The sequence below is a fragment of the Anomaloglossus baeobatrachus genome, unplaced genomic scaffold (genome assembly GCF_048569485.1).
Source record: "Anomaloglossus baeobatrachus isolate aAnoBae1 unplaced genomic scaffold, aAnoBae1.hap1 Scaffold_382, whole genome shotgun sequence".
Taxonomy (NCBI): domain Eukaryota; kingdom Metazoa; phylum Chordata; class Amphibia; order Anura; family Aromobatidae; genus Anomaloglossus; species Anomaloglossus baeobatrachus.
The window spans coordinates 258,502-275,038 of NW_027443163.1; the positions used below are offsets into that span (position 1 = coordinate 258,502).

Consider the following 16,537-nt stretch of genomic DNA (forward strand, 5'->3'; position numbering starts at 1 on the left):
CCGTGCACAGCCTCGCGTCCTCCCGCATCCTCGCCGTGCACAGCCTCGCGTCCTCCCGCATCCTCGCCGTGCACAGCCTCGCGTCCTCCCGCATCCTCGCCGTGCACAGCCTCGCGCCCTCCCGCATCCTCGCCGTGCACAGCCTCGCGCCCTCCCGCATCCTCGCCGTGCACAGCCTCGCGCCCTCCCGCATCCTCGCATGCCCAGCACATATACCTCATTAGTGTAGCTTTTCTGCACAGGTTGGAGTGCATTATTGGGGAGGGGGCTCCTCCTGACGTTATATACCTGGGTACCTGACAGTCCTATACAGCCCCTTTCAAATAATATCAGGGGTCTTCATTTTAGTTATTCTCTAAGTTCTTTATACAACTCCAAATCCTAATAAATTGGGCTTTTGGGTCTAGTGTGCAGAAAACAAGAAACAATCACCCTGAAGTCTCCGATCTCCATATTTTATCACACGACCGATCACAACTTGGACATCTCTTCATTTCATTAGAAAAAATTACAATTACTTTGTGGTAATACGATTAACCCCAAACCCCTGACCGCGCCTGAGAGAGGGATCGGCCAAACCCCTGGCCAAGACCCAAGAGCAGAAAATAAAAAGGAAGCTCCCACTCCCTCCTTCAGCGTGGCCTCCAAGCAGTCAAGTAGGCGTGGCCTAAATATATTCACATCATCATTCATGTGGAATTCAGGCTCATTCTTCACTGTGAGGAGAGAAGATCCAAACCTCCACCACAAACCAGAGGGAGGGAACAACTCCAGATTACCGGCAATCATCATCCCCCATGACCACACCCGAGAGACCAAAAACCTCCACCACAAACCAGAGGGAGGGAACAACTACAGATTACCGGCAATCATCATCCCCCATGACCACACCCGAGAGACCAAAAACCTCCACCACAAACCAGAGGGAGGGAACAACTACAGATTACCGGCAATCATCATCCCCCATGACCGCACTCGAGAGACCAAAAACCTCCACCACAAGCCAGAGGGAGGGAACAACTACAGATTACCGGCAATCATCATCCCCCATGACCGCACCCGAGAGACCAAAAACCTCCACCACAAGCCAGAGGGAGGGAACAACTACAGATTACCGGCAATCATCCCCCATGACCGCACCCGAGAGACCAAAAACCTCCACCACAAACCAGAGGGAGGGAACTCCAGATTACCGGCAAGCATCATCCCCCATGACCGCACCCGAGAGACCAAAAACCTCCACCACAAGCCAGAGGGAGGGAACAACTACAGATTACCAGCAATCATCCCCCATGACCGCACCCGAGGGACCAAAAACCTCCACCACAAGCCAGAGGGAGGGAACTCCAGATTACCGGCAATCATCATCCCGCATGACCGCACCCGAGAGACCAAAAACCTCCACCACAAGCCAGAGGGAGGGAACAACTACAGATTACCGGCAATCATCCCCCATGACCACACCCGAGGGACCAAAAACCTCCACCACAAGCCAGAGGGAGGGAACTCCAGATTACCGGCAATCATCATCCCCCATGACCGCACCCGAGAGACCAAAAACCTCCACCACAAACCAGAGGGAGGGAACAACTCCAGATTACCGGCAATCATCATCCCCCATGACCGCACCCGAGAGACCAAAAACCTCCACCACAAGCCAGAGGGAGGGAACTCCAGATTACCGGCAATCATCATCCCCCATGACCGCACCCGAGAGACCAAAAACCTCCACCACAAACCAGAGGGAGGGAACAACTACAGATTACCGGCAATCATCCCCCATGACTGCACCCGAGAGACCAAAAACCTCCACCACAAGCCAGAGGGAGGGAACAACAACAGATTACCGGCAATCATCATCCCCCATGACCGCACCCGAGAGACCAAAAACCTCCACCACAAGCCAGAGGGAGGGAACAACTCCAGATTACCGGCAATCATCATCCCCCATGACCGCACCCGAGAGACCAAAAACCTCCACCACAAGCCAGAGGGAGGGAACAACTCCAGATTACCGGCAATCATCATCCCCCATGACCGCACCCGAGAGACCAAAAACCTCCACCACAAGCCAGAGGGAGGGAACAACTACAGATTACCGGCAATCATCCCCCATGACCGCACCCGAGAGACCAAAAACCTCCACCACAAGCCAGAGGGAGGGAACAACTCCAGATTACCGGCAATCATCATCCCCCATGACCGCACCCGAGAGAACAAAAACCTCCACCATAAACCATAGGGAGGTAACAACTCCAGATTACCGGCAATCATCATTCCCCATGACTGCACCCGAGAGAACAAAAACCTCCACTACAAGCCAGAGGGAGGGAACAACAACAGATTACCGGCAATCATCATCCCCCATGACCGCACCCGAGAGACCAAAAATCTCCACCACAAGCCAAAGGGAGGGAACAACTCCAGATTATCGGCAATCATCATCCTCCATGACAGAAAAAGCGGTATCGCCCAGGGAATGGGGTACAGGGTCCCGGGCAGTGTATAACTGGGAAATGTCACTTTGGTGGCCGCTGCCTGGTCCCGGGCCCAGGGTGCTTTATAATGGGGAGTATTTACAGGGGAGATTAAAGTCATGTGTGACGCCTCCTGCGGGTTGCGGTTAGGGTGGTGGAACCGGCGCTGCTGAGTTGGTTACCCCTAGGGCTGGTGGTAATGGCAGCTGTGGTGCTAGGCCCTCCGCAGGTAGGGCTGAGCCTGGGAGATGTATGATGGAATAATACTGGAGACCACACCGTGGGTTGTAATTAACAGTCTCTTCTCACGGTTGGGCCCTTGGACGGCTGGTTCAGGTCCCTGTATTTCCAGTGCCAGTTGATGACTCGATTGCTCTGTCCTCGGCACTCTCAGTGTGGTTGGGGCCCCTTAGAGTGGAGCGTTTGGGACCCGACTGTCCTTTAGCGGTGGCAGTCTCCTTGTCCGTACAGTGGGCAGTGTGGAAATTGTAGAGCTGGTCTGTGTCCCAAACCCTGATCCTTGCTTTACTGCTGGTGCCACTGGATCTGTGGGTCAGTGAGGTCCGTGAAAGTTTCCTCACTGTGCAGGGATTTGCCAAGCCGTATGAAACTGTCACCTGACCTAGGGCCCTGTGCCCACTGCATGCTCTGGTCCCAGCAGTACTCGGGTGTTCCCACCCTGGCAACCACTCTTCTGTGTCCCCGGGTCACCGTTACACAACACAGCTCTAGGCACGTCTTTCCACTTTCACTTCCTACTCAGACTGACTGCTGTCTCCTCACACCAAGCTGTCTAGTTCCCTGGTCTGGCTCCGCCCTCTAGGTGGCCCTTCCCCTTGTCTGACTAGGCAATTACCCCTGGTTTTGAGTGGTAACTAGGATTTTGGTGTGTGTTGGTGTTGCTGGAACTGGTGTTCCAGGTCCCAGGGGGTAGGTCATGCATCCCCATGAGGATGTAGTTCCCTGTAGTGCCCTTAGTTCAGGGGCGCTACATTCCCCCTTGGTGAAACAGCACATCCTCGGGCTGTAAAGAGAATAAAGTGATTTATTAAAACATTATAAAGAAAATATATAAATAACATTCTTCCCGCACAAGGGAGGCTTTGCTTTAACGTTGCATGAGCATCCCCCATCAACCCACCACCCAAATGTCCTGGTCCAAGAACCCTTCCAGCCGAGCCTGCTATCCTGGGCGAGCCTGCTGCATTATTCCATTCCAGCCGAGCCTACTATCTTGGGCAAGCCCGCTGCATCATTCTATTCCAGCCGAGCTTGCTGCATCATTCCATTCCAGCTGAGCCCGCTGCATCGTTCCATTCCGGCCGAGCCTGCTGCATCAATCCATTCTGGCCGAGCATGTGCATCAATCCATTCCGGCCGAGCCTGCTGCTTCAATCCATTCCGGCCGAGCCTGCTGCGTCAATCCATTCCGGCCGAGCCTGCTGCGTCAATCCATTCCGGCCGAGCCTGCTGCGTCAATCCATTCCGGCCGAGCCTGCTGCGTCAATCCATTCCGGCCGAGCCTGCTGCTTCAATCCATTCCAGCAGAGTCTGCTGCTTCAATCCATTCCAGCAGAGTCTGCTGCTTCAATCCATTCCAGCAGCTTCTGCTGCTTCAATACATTCCGGCCGAGCCTGCTGCGTCAATCCATTCCGGCCGAGCCTGCTGCGTCAATCCATTCCGGCCGAGCCTGCTGCTTCAATACATTCCGGCAGAGTCTGCTGCTTCAATCCATTCCAGCAGAGTCTGCTGCTTCAATCCATTCCAGCAGAGTCTGCTGCTTCAATCCATTCCAGCAGAGTCTGCTGCTTCAATCCATTCCAGCAGAGTCTGCTGCTTCAATACATTCCGGCCGAGTCTGCTGCTTCAATCCATTCCAGCCGAGTCTGCTGCTTCAATCCATTCCGGCCGAGCCTGCTGCTTCAATACATTCCAGCCGAGTCTGCTGCTTCAATCCATTCCAGCCGAGCCTGCTGCTTCAATCCATTCCAGCAGAGTCTGCTGCTTCAATCCATTCCAGCAGAGTCTGCTGCTTCAATCCATTCCAGCAGAGTCTGCTGCTTCAATACATTCCGGCCGAGTCTGCTGCTTCAATCCATTCCAGCCGAGTCTGCTGCTTCAATCCATTCCGGCCGAGTCTGCTGCTTCAATCCATTCCAGCCGAGTCTGCTGCTTCAATCCATTCCAGCCGAGTCTGCTGCTTCAATCCATTCCAGCCGAGCCTGTTGCTTCAATACATTCCGGCCGAGTCTTCTGCTTCAATCCATTCCAGCCGAGTCTGCTGCTTCAATCCACTCCAGCCGAGTCTGCTGCTTCAATACATTCCGGCCGAGTCTGCTGCTTCAATCCATTCCAGCCGAGTCTGCTGCTTCAATCCATTCCAGCCGAGTCTGCTGCTTCAATCCATTCCAGCCGAGTCTGCTGCTTCAATCCATTCCAGCCGAGTCTGCTGCTTCAATCCATTCCAGCCGAGTCTGCTGCTTCAATCCATTCCAGCCGAGTCTGCTGCTTCAATCCATTCCAGCCGAGTCTGCTGCTTCAATCCATTCCAGCCGAGTCTGCTGCTTCAATCCATTCTAGCAGAGTCTGCTGCTTCAATGCATTCCAGCAGAGTCTGCTGCTTCAATCCATTCCAGCAGAGTCTGCTGCTTCAATCCATTCCAGCAGAGTCTGCTGCTTCAATCCATTCCAGCAGAGTCTGCTGCTTCAATCCATTCCAGCAGAGTCTGCTGCTTCAATCCATTCCAGCAGAGTCTGCTGCTTCAATCCATTCCAGCAGAGTCTGCTGCATACCATATTGGCCAAGCATGCTGTACCAGCCGCTGCTGCATCTGCCTCAGAGACTGTCACTGTTGCAGTACCAGTTCTCTCTGAATGGCATCTGGTTTCTACCTCCAGCCAAACCCACTCTCATCTCATCAGAGGGTCTGGTGAAAAGCTGATGAGAAACCATAGTCACGCTCATCAGGTATGCTGTGTGCTGCGGCCCAGTGGGTCCACTCCCCGCTCGCACCCGCGAGCATTACACCAATCACACCTGTAGTTAATGCGGTGCGGTCTGAGGGCCTGGAGATCACGAGCAGCCCATACTGACCGGCAGCCTCGGCCCTTGTGTGGTCTCAGAGTCTTTTGATGAATTTATGGGCTGTAGATGGTGGAAATTTACAGTGTTCCCAGATTGTTGCTCAGGAACATTCTTCTGAATTTGTGGCACAATTTTTAGGCGCAGTTGACAGATTGGTGACCTCCGGCCACTTTTACTCCTGGGAGACTCTCCCCGCTCCATGTCACCCTCCGGCTGTTTTTCCTTCGCACTAACTTTCCAGCCTTTTGTAACCAATCTTAGATGTGTCGCTGCATCCATTTCTACATTTATTTTTCCAATGAAAAGGAGACGTATCACGTGCAGCTTGTGATCTGCGAGATATGACGATACATCGTGTGATATGCCGATACATCGTGTGATATGCCGATACATCGTGTGGTATGACGATACATCGTGTGATATGACGATACATCGTGTGGTATGACGATACATCGTGTGGTATGACGATACATCGTGTGGTATGACGATACATCGTGTGGTATGACGATACATCGTGTGATATGACGATACATCGTGTGGTATGACGATACATCGTGTGGTATGACGATACATCGTGTGGTATGACGATACATCGTGTGGTATGACGATACATCGTGTGATATGACGATACATCGTGTGGTATGACGATACATCGTGTGGTATGACGATACATCGTGTGGTATGACGATACATCGTGTGATATGACGATACATCGTGTGGTATGAGCACATCTCTGGATCGCTGCTTCTTGTGATCTGTGTGGTATGACGATACATCGTGTGATATGACCACATCTCTGGATCGCTGCTTCTTGTGATCTGTGTGGTATGACGATACATCGTGTGGTATGACGATACATCGTGTGGTATGACGATACATCGTGTGGTATGACGATACATCGTGTGGTATGACGATACATCGTGTGGTATGACGATACATCGTGTGATATGACGATACATCGTGTGATATGACGATACATCGTGTGGTATGACGATACATCGTGTGGTATGACGATACATCGTGTGGTATGACGATACATCGTGTGGTATGACGATACATCGTGTGATATGACGATACATCGTGTGGTATGACGATACATCGTGTGGTATGACGATACATCGTGTGGTATGACGATACATCGTGTGATATGACGATACATCGTGTGATATGACGATACATCGTGTGATATGACGATACATCGTGTGGTATGACGATACATCGTGTGGTATGACGATACATCGTGTGGTATGACGATACATCGTGTGGTATGACGATACATCGTGTGATATGACGATACATCGTGTGGTATGACGATACATCGTGTGGTATGACGATACATCGTGTGGTATGACGATACATCGTGTGATATGACGATACATCGTGTGGTATGAGCACATCTCTGGATCGCTGCTTCTTGTGATCTGTGTGGTATGACGATACATCGTGTGATATGACCACATCTCTGGATCGCTGCTTCTTGTGATCTGTGTGGTATGACGATACATCGTGTGGTATGACGATACATCGTGTGGTATGACGATACATCGTGTGGTATGACGATACATCGTGTGGTATGACGATACATCGTGTGGTATGACGATACATCGTGTGGTATGACGATACATCGTGTGGTATGACGATACATCGTGTGGTATGACGATACATCGTGTGGTATGAGCACATCTCTGGATCGCTGCTTCTTGTGATCTGTGTGGTATGACGATACATCGTGTGGTATGACGATACATCGTGTGGTATGACGATACATCGTGTGGTATGACGATACATCGTGTGGTATGACGATACATCGTGTGATATGACGATACATCGTGTGGTATGACGATACATCGTGTGGTATGACGATACATCGTGTGGTATGACGATACATCGTGTGGTATGACGATACATCGTGTGGTATGACGATACATCGTGTGGTATGAGCACATCTCTGGATCGCTGCTTCTTGTTTTCTGCCCACTTTACACGGTGGCACAACGGTTTGGGGATTCTAGGAGCGCTGTAGTAGGAGGATGTGACCCACCTTAGTACCAGGACACACGCGGAAGGTGAAGAGACGCCAGGGGATGATCCGCAGGTAGAACTCCTTGATGGAGAGTTGCTGCAGGAGAAAACACAGCGATTAGCGCAGAGGCGCAGCGCAGAGGCGCAGCGCAGAGGCGCAGCGCGGCCATCATGTCCTCGTGCTCACTCACCTTCGGGGAGATGTAGAAATACACCTTCTTCGGCTTCTTCACCCTCTCCGAGGCAGAGGCGCTGAACATCGGGGCGCTGTCCTCTCTCTGTCTGGGGGAGGATGGGTTCTGCTGCCCAGAAACACTAGGTGGACCAGAAGGAGGATATAGATAGCCCTCGAAAAAAACGCCGACTCCAGAGCGCAGCACGTTATTATCCACCGCCGCCTTCTCCACATCTACAACAAGAGGCAGCAGTCACAAACCGCCGAGTACCACAAGCAGCAGCATGTCCACAGGGAGGCGCTCACCGCTCAGGACAATAATGTAGAAGTGGCCATTGCTGATAGGACGTCCCTGGTAGCGCAGAGTGGCCTGGAAACATCCCGTCTGCAGAAGAGTCAGCGGCATCAGCACCTGCTGCTGCTTCCCAAGGCAGACTGTTGTTTGGCAGCAGCCATCAGCCATTCCCACCACACCGAGCTACAAAGTGAGAGAAGAGTCACGTGCAGAGGGCATGTGATGACCGGGCGGGGAGCGGGCCCGCAGTGTAACGGAAGGGGCCTGCGGTGCGACGGGTGGGGAGCGGGCCCGCAGTGTAACGGAAGGGGCCTGCGGTGCGACGGGCGGGGAGCGGGCCCGCAGTGTAACGGAAGGGGCCTGCGGTGCGACGGGCGGGGAGCGGGCCCGCAGTGTAACGGAAGGGGCCTGCGGTGCGACAGGTGGGGAGTGGGCCCGCAGTGTAACGGAAGGGGCCTGTGGTGTGACGGGCAGGGAGCGGGCCCGCAGTGTAACGGAAGGGGCCTGCGGTGCGATGGGCGGGGAGCGGGCCCGCAGTGTAACGGAAGGGGCCCGCAGAGTAACGGAAGGGACCTGTCGTGCGACGAGCCAAAACCAGACGGGCATGGCCTGCAGTGCGACAGGTGGGGAGCGGAGAACGGCCAAGCATGGAGCGGACGGGCCAGGACTGGACGGGAGGGAAGGGAGCGGAGCAGGCAGGCGGGAAGGGAGCGAGCAGGCGGGCGGGAAGGGAGCGAGCAAGCGGGCGGGAAGGGAGCGAGCAAGCGGGCGGGAAGGGAGCGAGCAAGCGGGCGGGAAGGGAGCGAGCAGGCAGGCAGGAAGGGAGCAAGGAGGCAGGCGGAATGGGAGCAAGCAAGCAGGCGGGCGGGAAGGGAGCAAGCAGGCAGGCGGGAAGGGAGCGTGCAGGAAGGGAGCAGACGGGTCTTGGGGTGCGACGGGCGGGGAGCAGACGGGTGGGCACTCACCTCGCTGAGGCTCAGAGTGTAGCTCTCCAGGTCCCTTTCGCTGCCACTGGCAGCATTCCCGTACTGGTCCCGTGGGGCGATCTGTAGGGTGTGCTGCTGCCCGCAGGTTAGGACCAGGGTGGAGAAGTGGCAGACAATATGCGTCTTAGCGGGCACGACCATGCCTGTGAGGAGCAGGTAGGGAGGTCATGCTTTGAACCTCAGTGTTCAGCCTCTGGGCGTTGCGGCGCCTCTTACCTGGGTGGAAGGCCTTATAGTAGGGACTGTTCCCAACATTGAGGCCGCCCACACTGATGCTGATCTGATACCGCCCCGACCGCCGCACCGTGAATGCGGCCTTCACTACGTTCCTCAAGGGATCCTGGACGACCTCCAGAGTCACCGGGACTTCAACTGACAGCTCCGTGTGTGTGATGCGAACTCGCAGAGCCGCGGTGCCGCTGACGGGGAAGGGATGCCCGTTCCTGTAAAATAACTAGGGAAACGCCAACAAGTCACCGCACGGACAGAGGATGGGGCAGAAGTGTCATTGGGGACAACTTACATGCACTCGAAAGCCCATGGACTGCCCCACCTCGCAGGGCTCGGCCCAGTCCCACGACACCTGGCAGGAGCGAGGCTCCAGGTACTTCCCCCGCACATAGTTGTAGATGGTGCGCTCCGAGCCGCGCTCACGACCCTCATGATGCCAGAACGTTAGGATGCGGGAACTTAACTCAAAGAGGAATTTAATGGTGACCAGGAGCACGCACATCAGACCCGTGACACTGCCTGCGGGGAGAGCGGGGTCAGGAGGGGGCGCCAGCAACACACAACCCAACCGCCGGCCGCTGGTCCTCACCAATGACGTACAACATCAGTGCGGATGACGGACGGCGTCTTCATAACATCTCCGGCAAGTGGCCCCCTACCGAGAAAGAAGATAGTCAACCGCGCCTCCCGGGTCACACATCATGCCTAATCCCCCCCCCCCCCCCCGGGGGGGTCACACATCAAGCCTCCTCCCCCCGGGTCACATATCAAGCCTCCTCCCCCCGGGTCACATATCATGCCTCCTCCCCCCGGGTCACACATCATGCCTCACCCCCCCCCCGGGTCACACATCAAGCTTCCTCCCCCCGGGTCACATATCATGCCTCACCCCCCCCCCCGGGTCACACATCATGCCTAATCCCCCCCCGGGTCACACATCATGCCTAATCCCCCCCCGGGTCACACATCATGCCTAATCCCCCCCCGGGTCACACATCATGCCTAATCCCCCCCCCCGGGTCACACATCATGCCTAATCCCCCCCCGGGTCACACATCATGCCTAATTCCCCCCCGGGTCACACATCATGCCTAATCCCCCCCCGGGTCACACATCATGCCTAATCCCCCCCGGGTCACACATTATGCCTAATCCCCCCCCCGGGTCACACATCATGCCTAATCCCCCCCCGGGTCACACATCATGCCTAATCCCCCCCCGGGTCACACATCATGCCTAATCCCCCCCCGGGTCACACATCATGCCTAATCCCCCCGGGTCACATATCAAGCCTCCTCCCCCCGGGTCACATATAAAGCCTCCTCCCCCCGGGTCACACATCATGCCTCACCCCCCCCCCGGGTCACACATCAAGCTTCCTCCCCCCGGGTCACATATCATGCCTCACCCCCCCCCCCCCCCCCCGGGTCACACATCATGCCTAATCCCCCCCCCCGGGGGGGGTCACACATCAAGCCTCCTCCCCCCGGGTCACATATCAAGCCTCCTCCCCCCGGGTCACACATCAAGCTTCCTCCCCCTGGGTCACATATCATGCCTCACCCCCCCCCCCGGGTCACACATCATGCCTAATCCCCCCCCGGGTCACACATCATGCCTAATCCCCCCCCGGGTCACACATCATGCCTAATCCCCCCCCCGGGTCACACATCATGCCTAATCCCCCCCCGGGTCACACATCATGCCTAATCCCCCCCCCGGGTCACACATCATGCCTAATCCCCCCCGGGTCACACATCATGCCTAATCCCCCCCGGGTCACACATCATGCCTAATCCTCCCCCCGGGTCACACATCATGCCTCACCCCCCCCCCCCGGGTCACACATCATGCCTAATCCCCCCCGGGTCACACATCATGCCTAATCCTCCCCCCGGGTCACACATCATGCCTCACCCCCCCCCCCGGGTCACACATCATGCCTAATCCCCCCCCGGGTCACACATCATGCCTAATCCCCCCCCGGGTCACACATCATGCCTAATCCCCCCCCGGGTCACACATCATGCCTAATCCCCCCCGGGTCACACATCATGCCTCCTCCCCCCGGGTCACACATCATGCCTCACCCCCCCCCCCCCCCCGGGTCACACATCATGCCTAATCCCCCCCCCGGGTCACACATCATGCCTAATCCCCCCCCCGGGTCACACATCATGCCTAATCCCCCCCCGGGTCACACATCATGCCTAATCCCCCCCGGGTCACACATCATGCCTCACCCCCCCCCCGGGTCACACATCATGCCTAATCCTCCCCCCGGGTCACACATCATGCCTCACCCCCCCCCCCCCGGGTCACACATCATGCCTAATCCCCCCCCGGGTCACACATCATGCCTAATCCCCCCCGGGTCACACATCATGCCTAATCCCCCCCGGGTCACACATCAAGCCTCCTCCCCCCGGGTCACATATCATGCCTCACCCCCCCCCCGGGTCACACATCATGCCTAATCCCCCCCGAGTCACACATCATGCCTAATCCCCCCCCGGGTCACACATCATGCCTAATCCCCCCCCGGGTCACACATCATGCCTAATCCTCCACCGGGTCACACATCATGCCTAATCCTCCCCCGGGTCACACATCATGCCTAATCCTCCCCCGGGTCACACATCATGCCTAATCCTCCCCCGGGTCACACATCATGCCTAATCCTCCCCCGGGTCACACATCATGCCTAATCCTCCCCCGGGTCACACATCATGCCTAATCCTCCCCCGGGTCACACATCATGCCTAATCCCCCCCCGGGTCACACATCATGCCTAATCCCCCCCCGGGTCACACATCATGCCTAATCCCCCCCCCCCCCCGGGTCACACATCATGCCTAATCCCCCCCAGGGTCACACATGCCTAATCCCCCCCCGGGTCACACATCATGCCTAATCCTCCCCCGGGTCACACATCATGCCTAATCCCCCCCCGGGTCACACATCATGCCTATTCCTCCCCCGGGTCACACATCATGCCTAATCCTCCCCCGGGTCACACATCATGCCTAATCCCCCCCCGGGTCACACATCATGCCTAATCCCCCCCAGGGTCACACATCATGCCTAATCCTCCCCCGGGTCACACATCATGCCTAATCCCCCCCCGGGTCACACATCATGCCTAATCCCCCCCCGGGTCACACATCATGCCTAATCCTCCCCCGGGTCACACATCATGCCTAATCCCCCCCGGGTCACACATCATGCCTAATCCTCCCCCGGGTCACACATCATGCCTATTCCCCCCCGGGTCACACATCATGCCTAATCCCCCCCCGGGTCACACATCATGCCTAATCCTCCCCCGGGTCACACATCATGCCTAATCCCCCCCCGGGTCACACATCATGCCTAATCCTCCCCCGGGTCACACATCATGCCTAATCCCCCCCGGGTCACACATCATGCCTCCTCCCCCCGGGTCACACATCATGCCTAATCCCCCCCCGGGTCACACATCATGCCTAATCCCCCCCCGGGTCACACATCATGCCTAATCCCCCCCAGGGTCACACATCATGCCTAATCCCCCCCAGGGTCACACATCATGCCTAATCCCCCCCAGGGTCACACATCATGCCTAATCCCCCCCCGGGTCACACATCATGCCTAATCCCCCCCCGGGTCACACATCATGCCTAATCCCCCCCCGGGTCACACATCATGCCTAATCCCCCCCCGGGTCACACATCATGCCTAATCCTCCCCCGGGTCACACATCATGCCTAATCCCCCCCCGGGTCACACATCATGCCTAATCCCCCCCCGGGTCACACATCATGCCTAATCCTCCCCCGGGTCACACATCATGCCTAATCCCCCCCGGGTCACACATCATGCCTAATCCCCCCGGGTCACACATCATGCCTCCTCCCCCCGGGTCACACATCATGCCTAATCCCCCCCGGGTCACACATCATGCCTAAACCCCCCCCGGGTCACACATCATGCCTAATCCCCCCCGGGTCACACATCATGCCTAATCCCCCCCGGGTCACACATCATGCCTAATCCCCCCCGGGTCACACATCATGCCTCCTCCCCCCGGGACACACACGCCCCCCTCCCCCTGGGTCACACACGCCCCCTCCCCCTGGGTCACACACGCCCCCTCCCCCTGGGTCACAGACATCCCCCTCTCCCTGGGTCACAGATGCCCCCCTCCCCCTGGGTCACACACGCCCCCCTCCCCCTGGGTCACACACGCCCCCCTCCCCCTGGGTCACACACGCCCCCCTCCACTCGGGTCACACACGCCCCCCTCCCCCTGGGTCACACACGCCCCCCTCCCCCTGAGTCACACACGCCCCCTCCCCCTGGGTCACAGACATCCCCCTCTCCCTGGGTCACAGATGCCCTCCTCCCCCTGGGTCACACACGCCCCCCTCCCCCTGGGTCACACACGCCCCCCTCCCCCTGGGTCACACACGCCCCCCTCCCCTCGGGTCACACACGCCCCCCTCCCCCTGGGTCACACACGCCCCCCTCCCCCTGAGTCACACACGCCCCCCTCCACCTGGGTCACACACGCCCCCTCCCCCTGGGTCACAGACATCCCCCTCTCTCTGGGTCACACATGCCCCCCTCCCCTCGGGTCACACACGCCCCCCTCCCCTCGGGTCACACACGCCCCCCTCCCCTCGGGTCACACACGCCCCCCTCCCCTCGGGTCACACACGCCCCCCTCCCCTCGGGTCACACACGCCCCCCTCCCCCTGGGTCACACACGCCCCCCTCCCCCTGAGTCACACACGCCCCCCTCCCCCTGGGTCACACACGCCCCCTCCCCCTGGGTCACAGACATCCCTGTCACGAACCACCGGGGGGGTCACTCAGAAATCCCCCGCGCTGGCTACCAGTACGTCACAATCGGGGGGTAACAAGTGGGGGGTCACCCCTCCTTTATACCTCCCGACCGACAGACAGAGCACGTGACGCGCTCTCTAGCGCCCCTCTTATAGTCAGGCCAATTATGGAATTGCCCGACAATAAGCAAGGAGGCCGCTGTCACAAACCACCGGGGGGGTCACTCAGAAATCCCCCGCGCTGGCTACCAGTACGTCACAATCGGGGGGTAACAAGTGGGGTCACCCCTCCTTTATACCTCCCGACCGACAGACAGAGCACGTGACGCGCTCTCTAGCGCCCCTCTTATAGTCAGGCCAATTATGGAATTGCCCGACAATAAGCAAGGAGGCCGCTATACTACTTATGCCGATTATTGAAGGGTCCCCGGTGAGAGTAGGGTATATATTCCCCCGACCTCCGCGGGCGGAATATATAATATCTTCCCGAATCTCACTGGCCTCCCCACAATAATCCTTGGCACAATTCGCTGCCACCAACCGATTTACGGTAACTATTAGCCGAACACACAGACGTGGGATTCGAGATCGAGATAACAGAACAGCCCAAGATTAATTATATAATTTAATCAGCTTAAAGCACACTAGAACTACGATATATACAATAGGGAATCTACAGAATATACATATGTCAGAGTACAGTTACAGATAAAGCATGGGTTACAAACAGGCATACACAGTTCAATCAGTTACCTTGTTGCGTCTGGCCACAGGGGGGCGCTGTAGACCAGGTTTCCAGGAACTCCCACAGATGTTTCCTACACGTGCCCCCAGCGAGAAGAACGCTGGAAAATGGCCGAAGTAGGGTTATCAACCTGGGCAGATCCAGGTCCCCTCCTACCTTAGTGACCTCACAGGGAAGCACTGCCACTCCCCCTGCATGGATCAGAATTATCCAGCAAAGGGGATTTTGGCTATAACTTTGCCTGGGAGCGTCGTAGGCAGACGCCAATGCTCTCATTGTGACAGTTATGAATTTAGCTACAGAACGAGGGGACTCATGACCTGTCTGCCAGTTCCCCATTGGCTGATATCACGCCTGGGGCATTTCCCAATGTCCTGTTCCCATAAAAAGGGGGTGCCGGCATCGTCCACATGCGGAGACACCATTTTTATGGTTGCCATATTTATCGGAAATATGGCTTGCGAGATATGAACCATTTTTTACTGGAGTCGTTCTGTCTGGCTATTTCCAGAGCCTTGCTAATTAGATAGCAGCTCCTACTACAGGGTGACGGCAGGGAGCCATCCTGTGTCCATTGTCCCAAAGCCACCTAATTTCCATATCACAGGACATGGCCATGGAGTTTGTTGCTAAACCAGTTGTGTGGGGGAAAGGGGGGTTGACACCAGGAGAGGGCTTCCTGACATACTTGAATATCATGATTTATCGTCATCTCTCCGGATTTACCTCACACCTCCCCCCTTTTGAGGGCGCTAGGGGGCAGCACACTCCGGTGTTCCCCCGTGCGCCCGTCCGCGACCTCTCCTTGTCGGGACAGCCCGTCTGCGTTACCGTGGTCACGGCCCCTTTTGTGGCGAATGGTGAAGTTGTATTGCTGGAGCGCAAGGCTCCATCGCAACAATCGCCCATTCGTCCCAGAGACGGTGTGCAACCAGCTGAGGGGATTGTGGTCCGTCTCCACGATGAAGTGGCGCCCGTATAGATAGGGTTGCAGACGCTGCAGGGCCCACACTATGGCCAGGCACTCCTTCTCCATCGTGGAATAGGCAACTTCCCTTGGTAACAGCTTCCTGCTCAGGTACAAGACCGGGTGCTCTTGGCTCGCAGAGTCCACCTGGCTGAGCACCGCACCGAGGCCGAAGTCACTGGCGTCGGTCTGTACTACAAACGGCCGCGTGAAGTCGGCTGCCTGTAGCACGGGCGGGCTGGACAGGGCGTCCTTTAGGGCCCGGAAGGCTGTCTCGCAGTCCATTGTCCAATCGACTGCAGAGGGCAGCTTCTTCTTGGTGAGGTCCGTCAAGGGCTTTGCCAGGCTACTATAGCATGGAACAAACCTCCTATAGTACCCAGCGGTCCCCAAGAAGGACATCACCTGCTTCTTGGTCCTGGGGGTGGGCCAGGATGCGATGGCCTCCACTTTCTCAGGCTCGGGCTTCAGCGTTCCCCCACCTACCCGGTGACCGAGGTACTGGACCTCGCTCATGGCCAGCTGACACTTTCCCGGCTTGATGGTCAAACCTGCCCGGTGGATCCGCCTGAGCACCTGTGCTAGATGCTCTAGGTGGTCCTCCCAGGTGGGACTGAAGACGGCAATGTCATCCAGGTACGCGGCCGCGTACCCTTCAAGTCCCTTGAGCAGGGTGTTGACCATCCGCTGGAAAGTGGCAGGGGCATTCCTCATCCCGAATGGCATC

General features: G+C 57.0%; 1 protein-coding gene across 2 annotated transcripts in view; it reads right to left on the reverse strand.

The window, feature by feature from the left end:
• Positions 1-16,537, reverse strand: part of AREL1 (apoptosis resistant E3 ubiquitin protein ligase 1) — a 187,984-nt gene that overhangs the window by 156,799 nt on the left and 14,648 nt on the right. The window contains exons 2-8 of one of the 2 annotated variants that reach the window (XM_075332575.1): positions 9,873-9,927; positions 9,565-9,791; positions 9,258-9,495; positions 9,021-9,184; positions 8,067-8,238; positions 7,777-7,994; positions 7,605-7,682 (exon numbers count right to left, since the gene is read on the reverse strand). In XM_075332575.1, coding sequence (XP_075188690.1) covers positions 7,605-7,682; positions 7,777-7,994; positions 8,067-8,238; positions 9,021-9,184; positions 9,258-9,495; positions 9,565-9,774 — 1,080 coding nt within the window. In that variant the 5' untranslated portion in view covers positions 9,775-9,791; positions 9,873-9,927. Of the gene's footprint in view, positions 1-7,604; positions 7,683-7,776; positions 7,995-8,066; positions 8,239-9,020; positions 9,185-9,257; positions 9,496-9,564; positions 9,792-9,861; positions 9,928-16,537 lie in introns of both variants that reach the window. The other variant, XM_075332574.1, reaches the window with a different exon arrangement.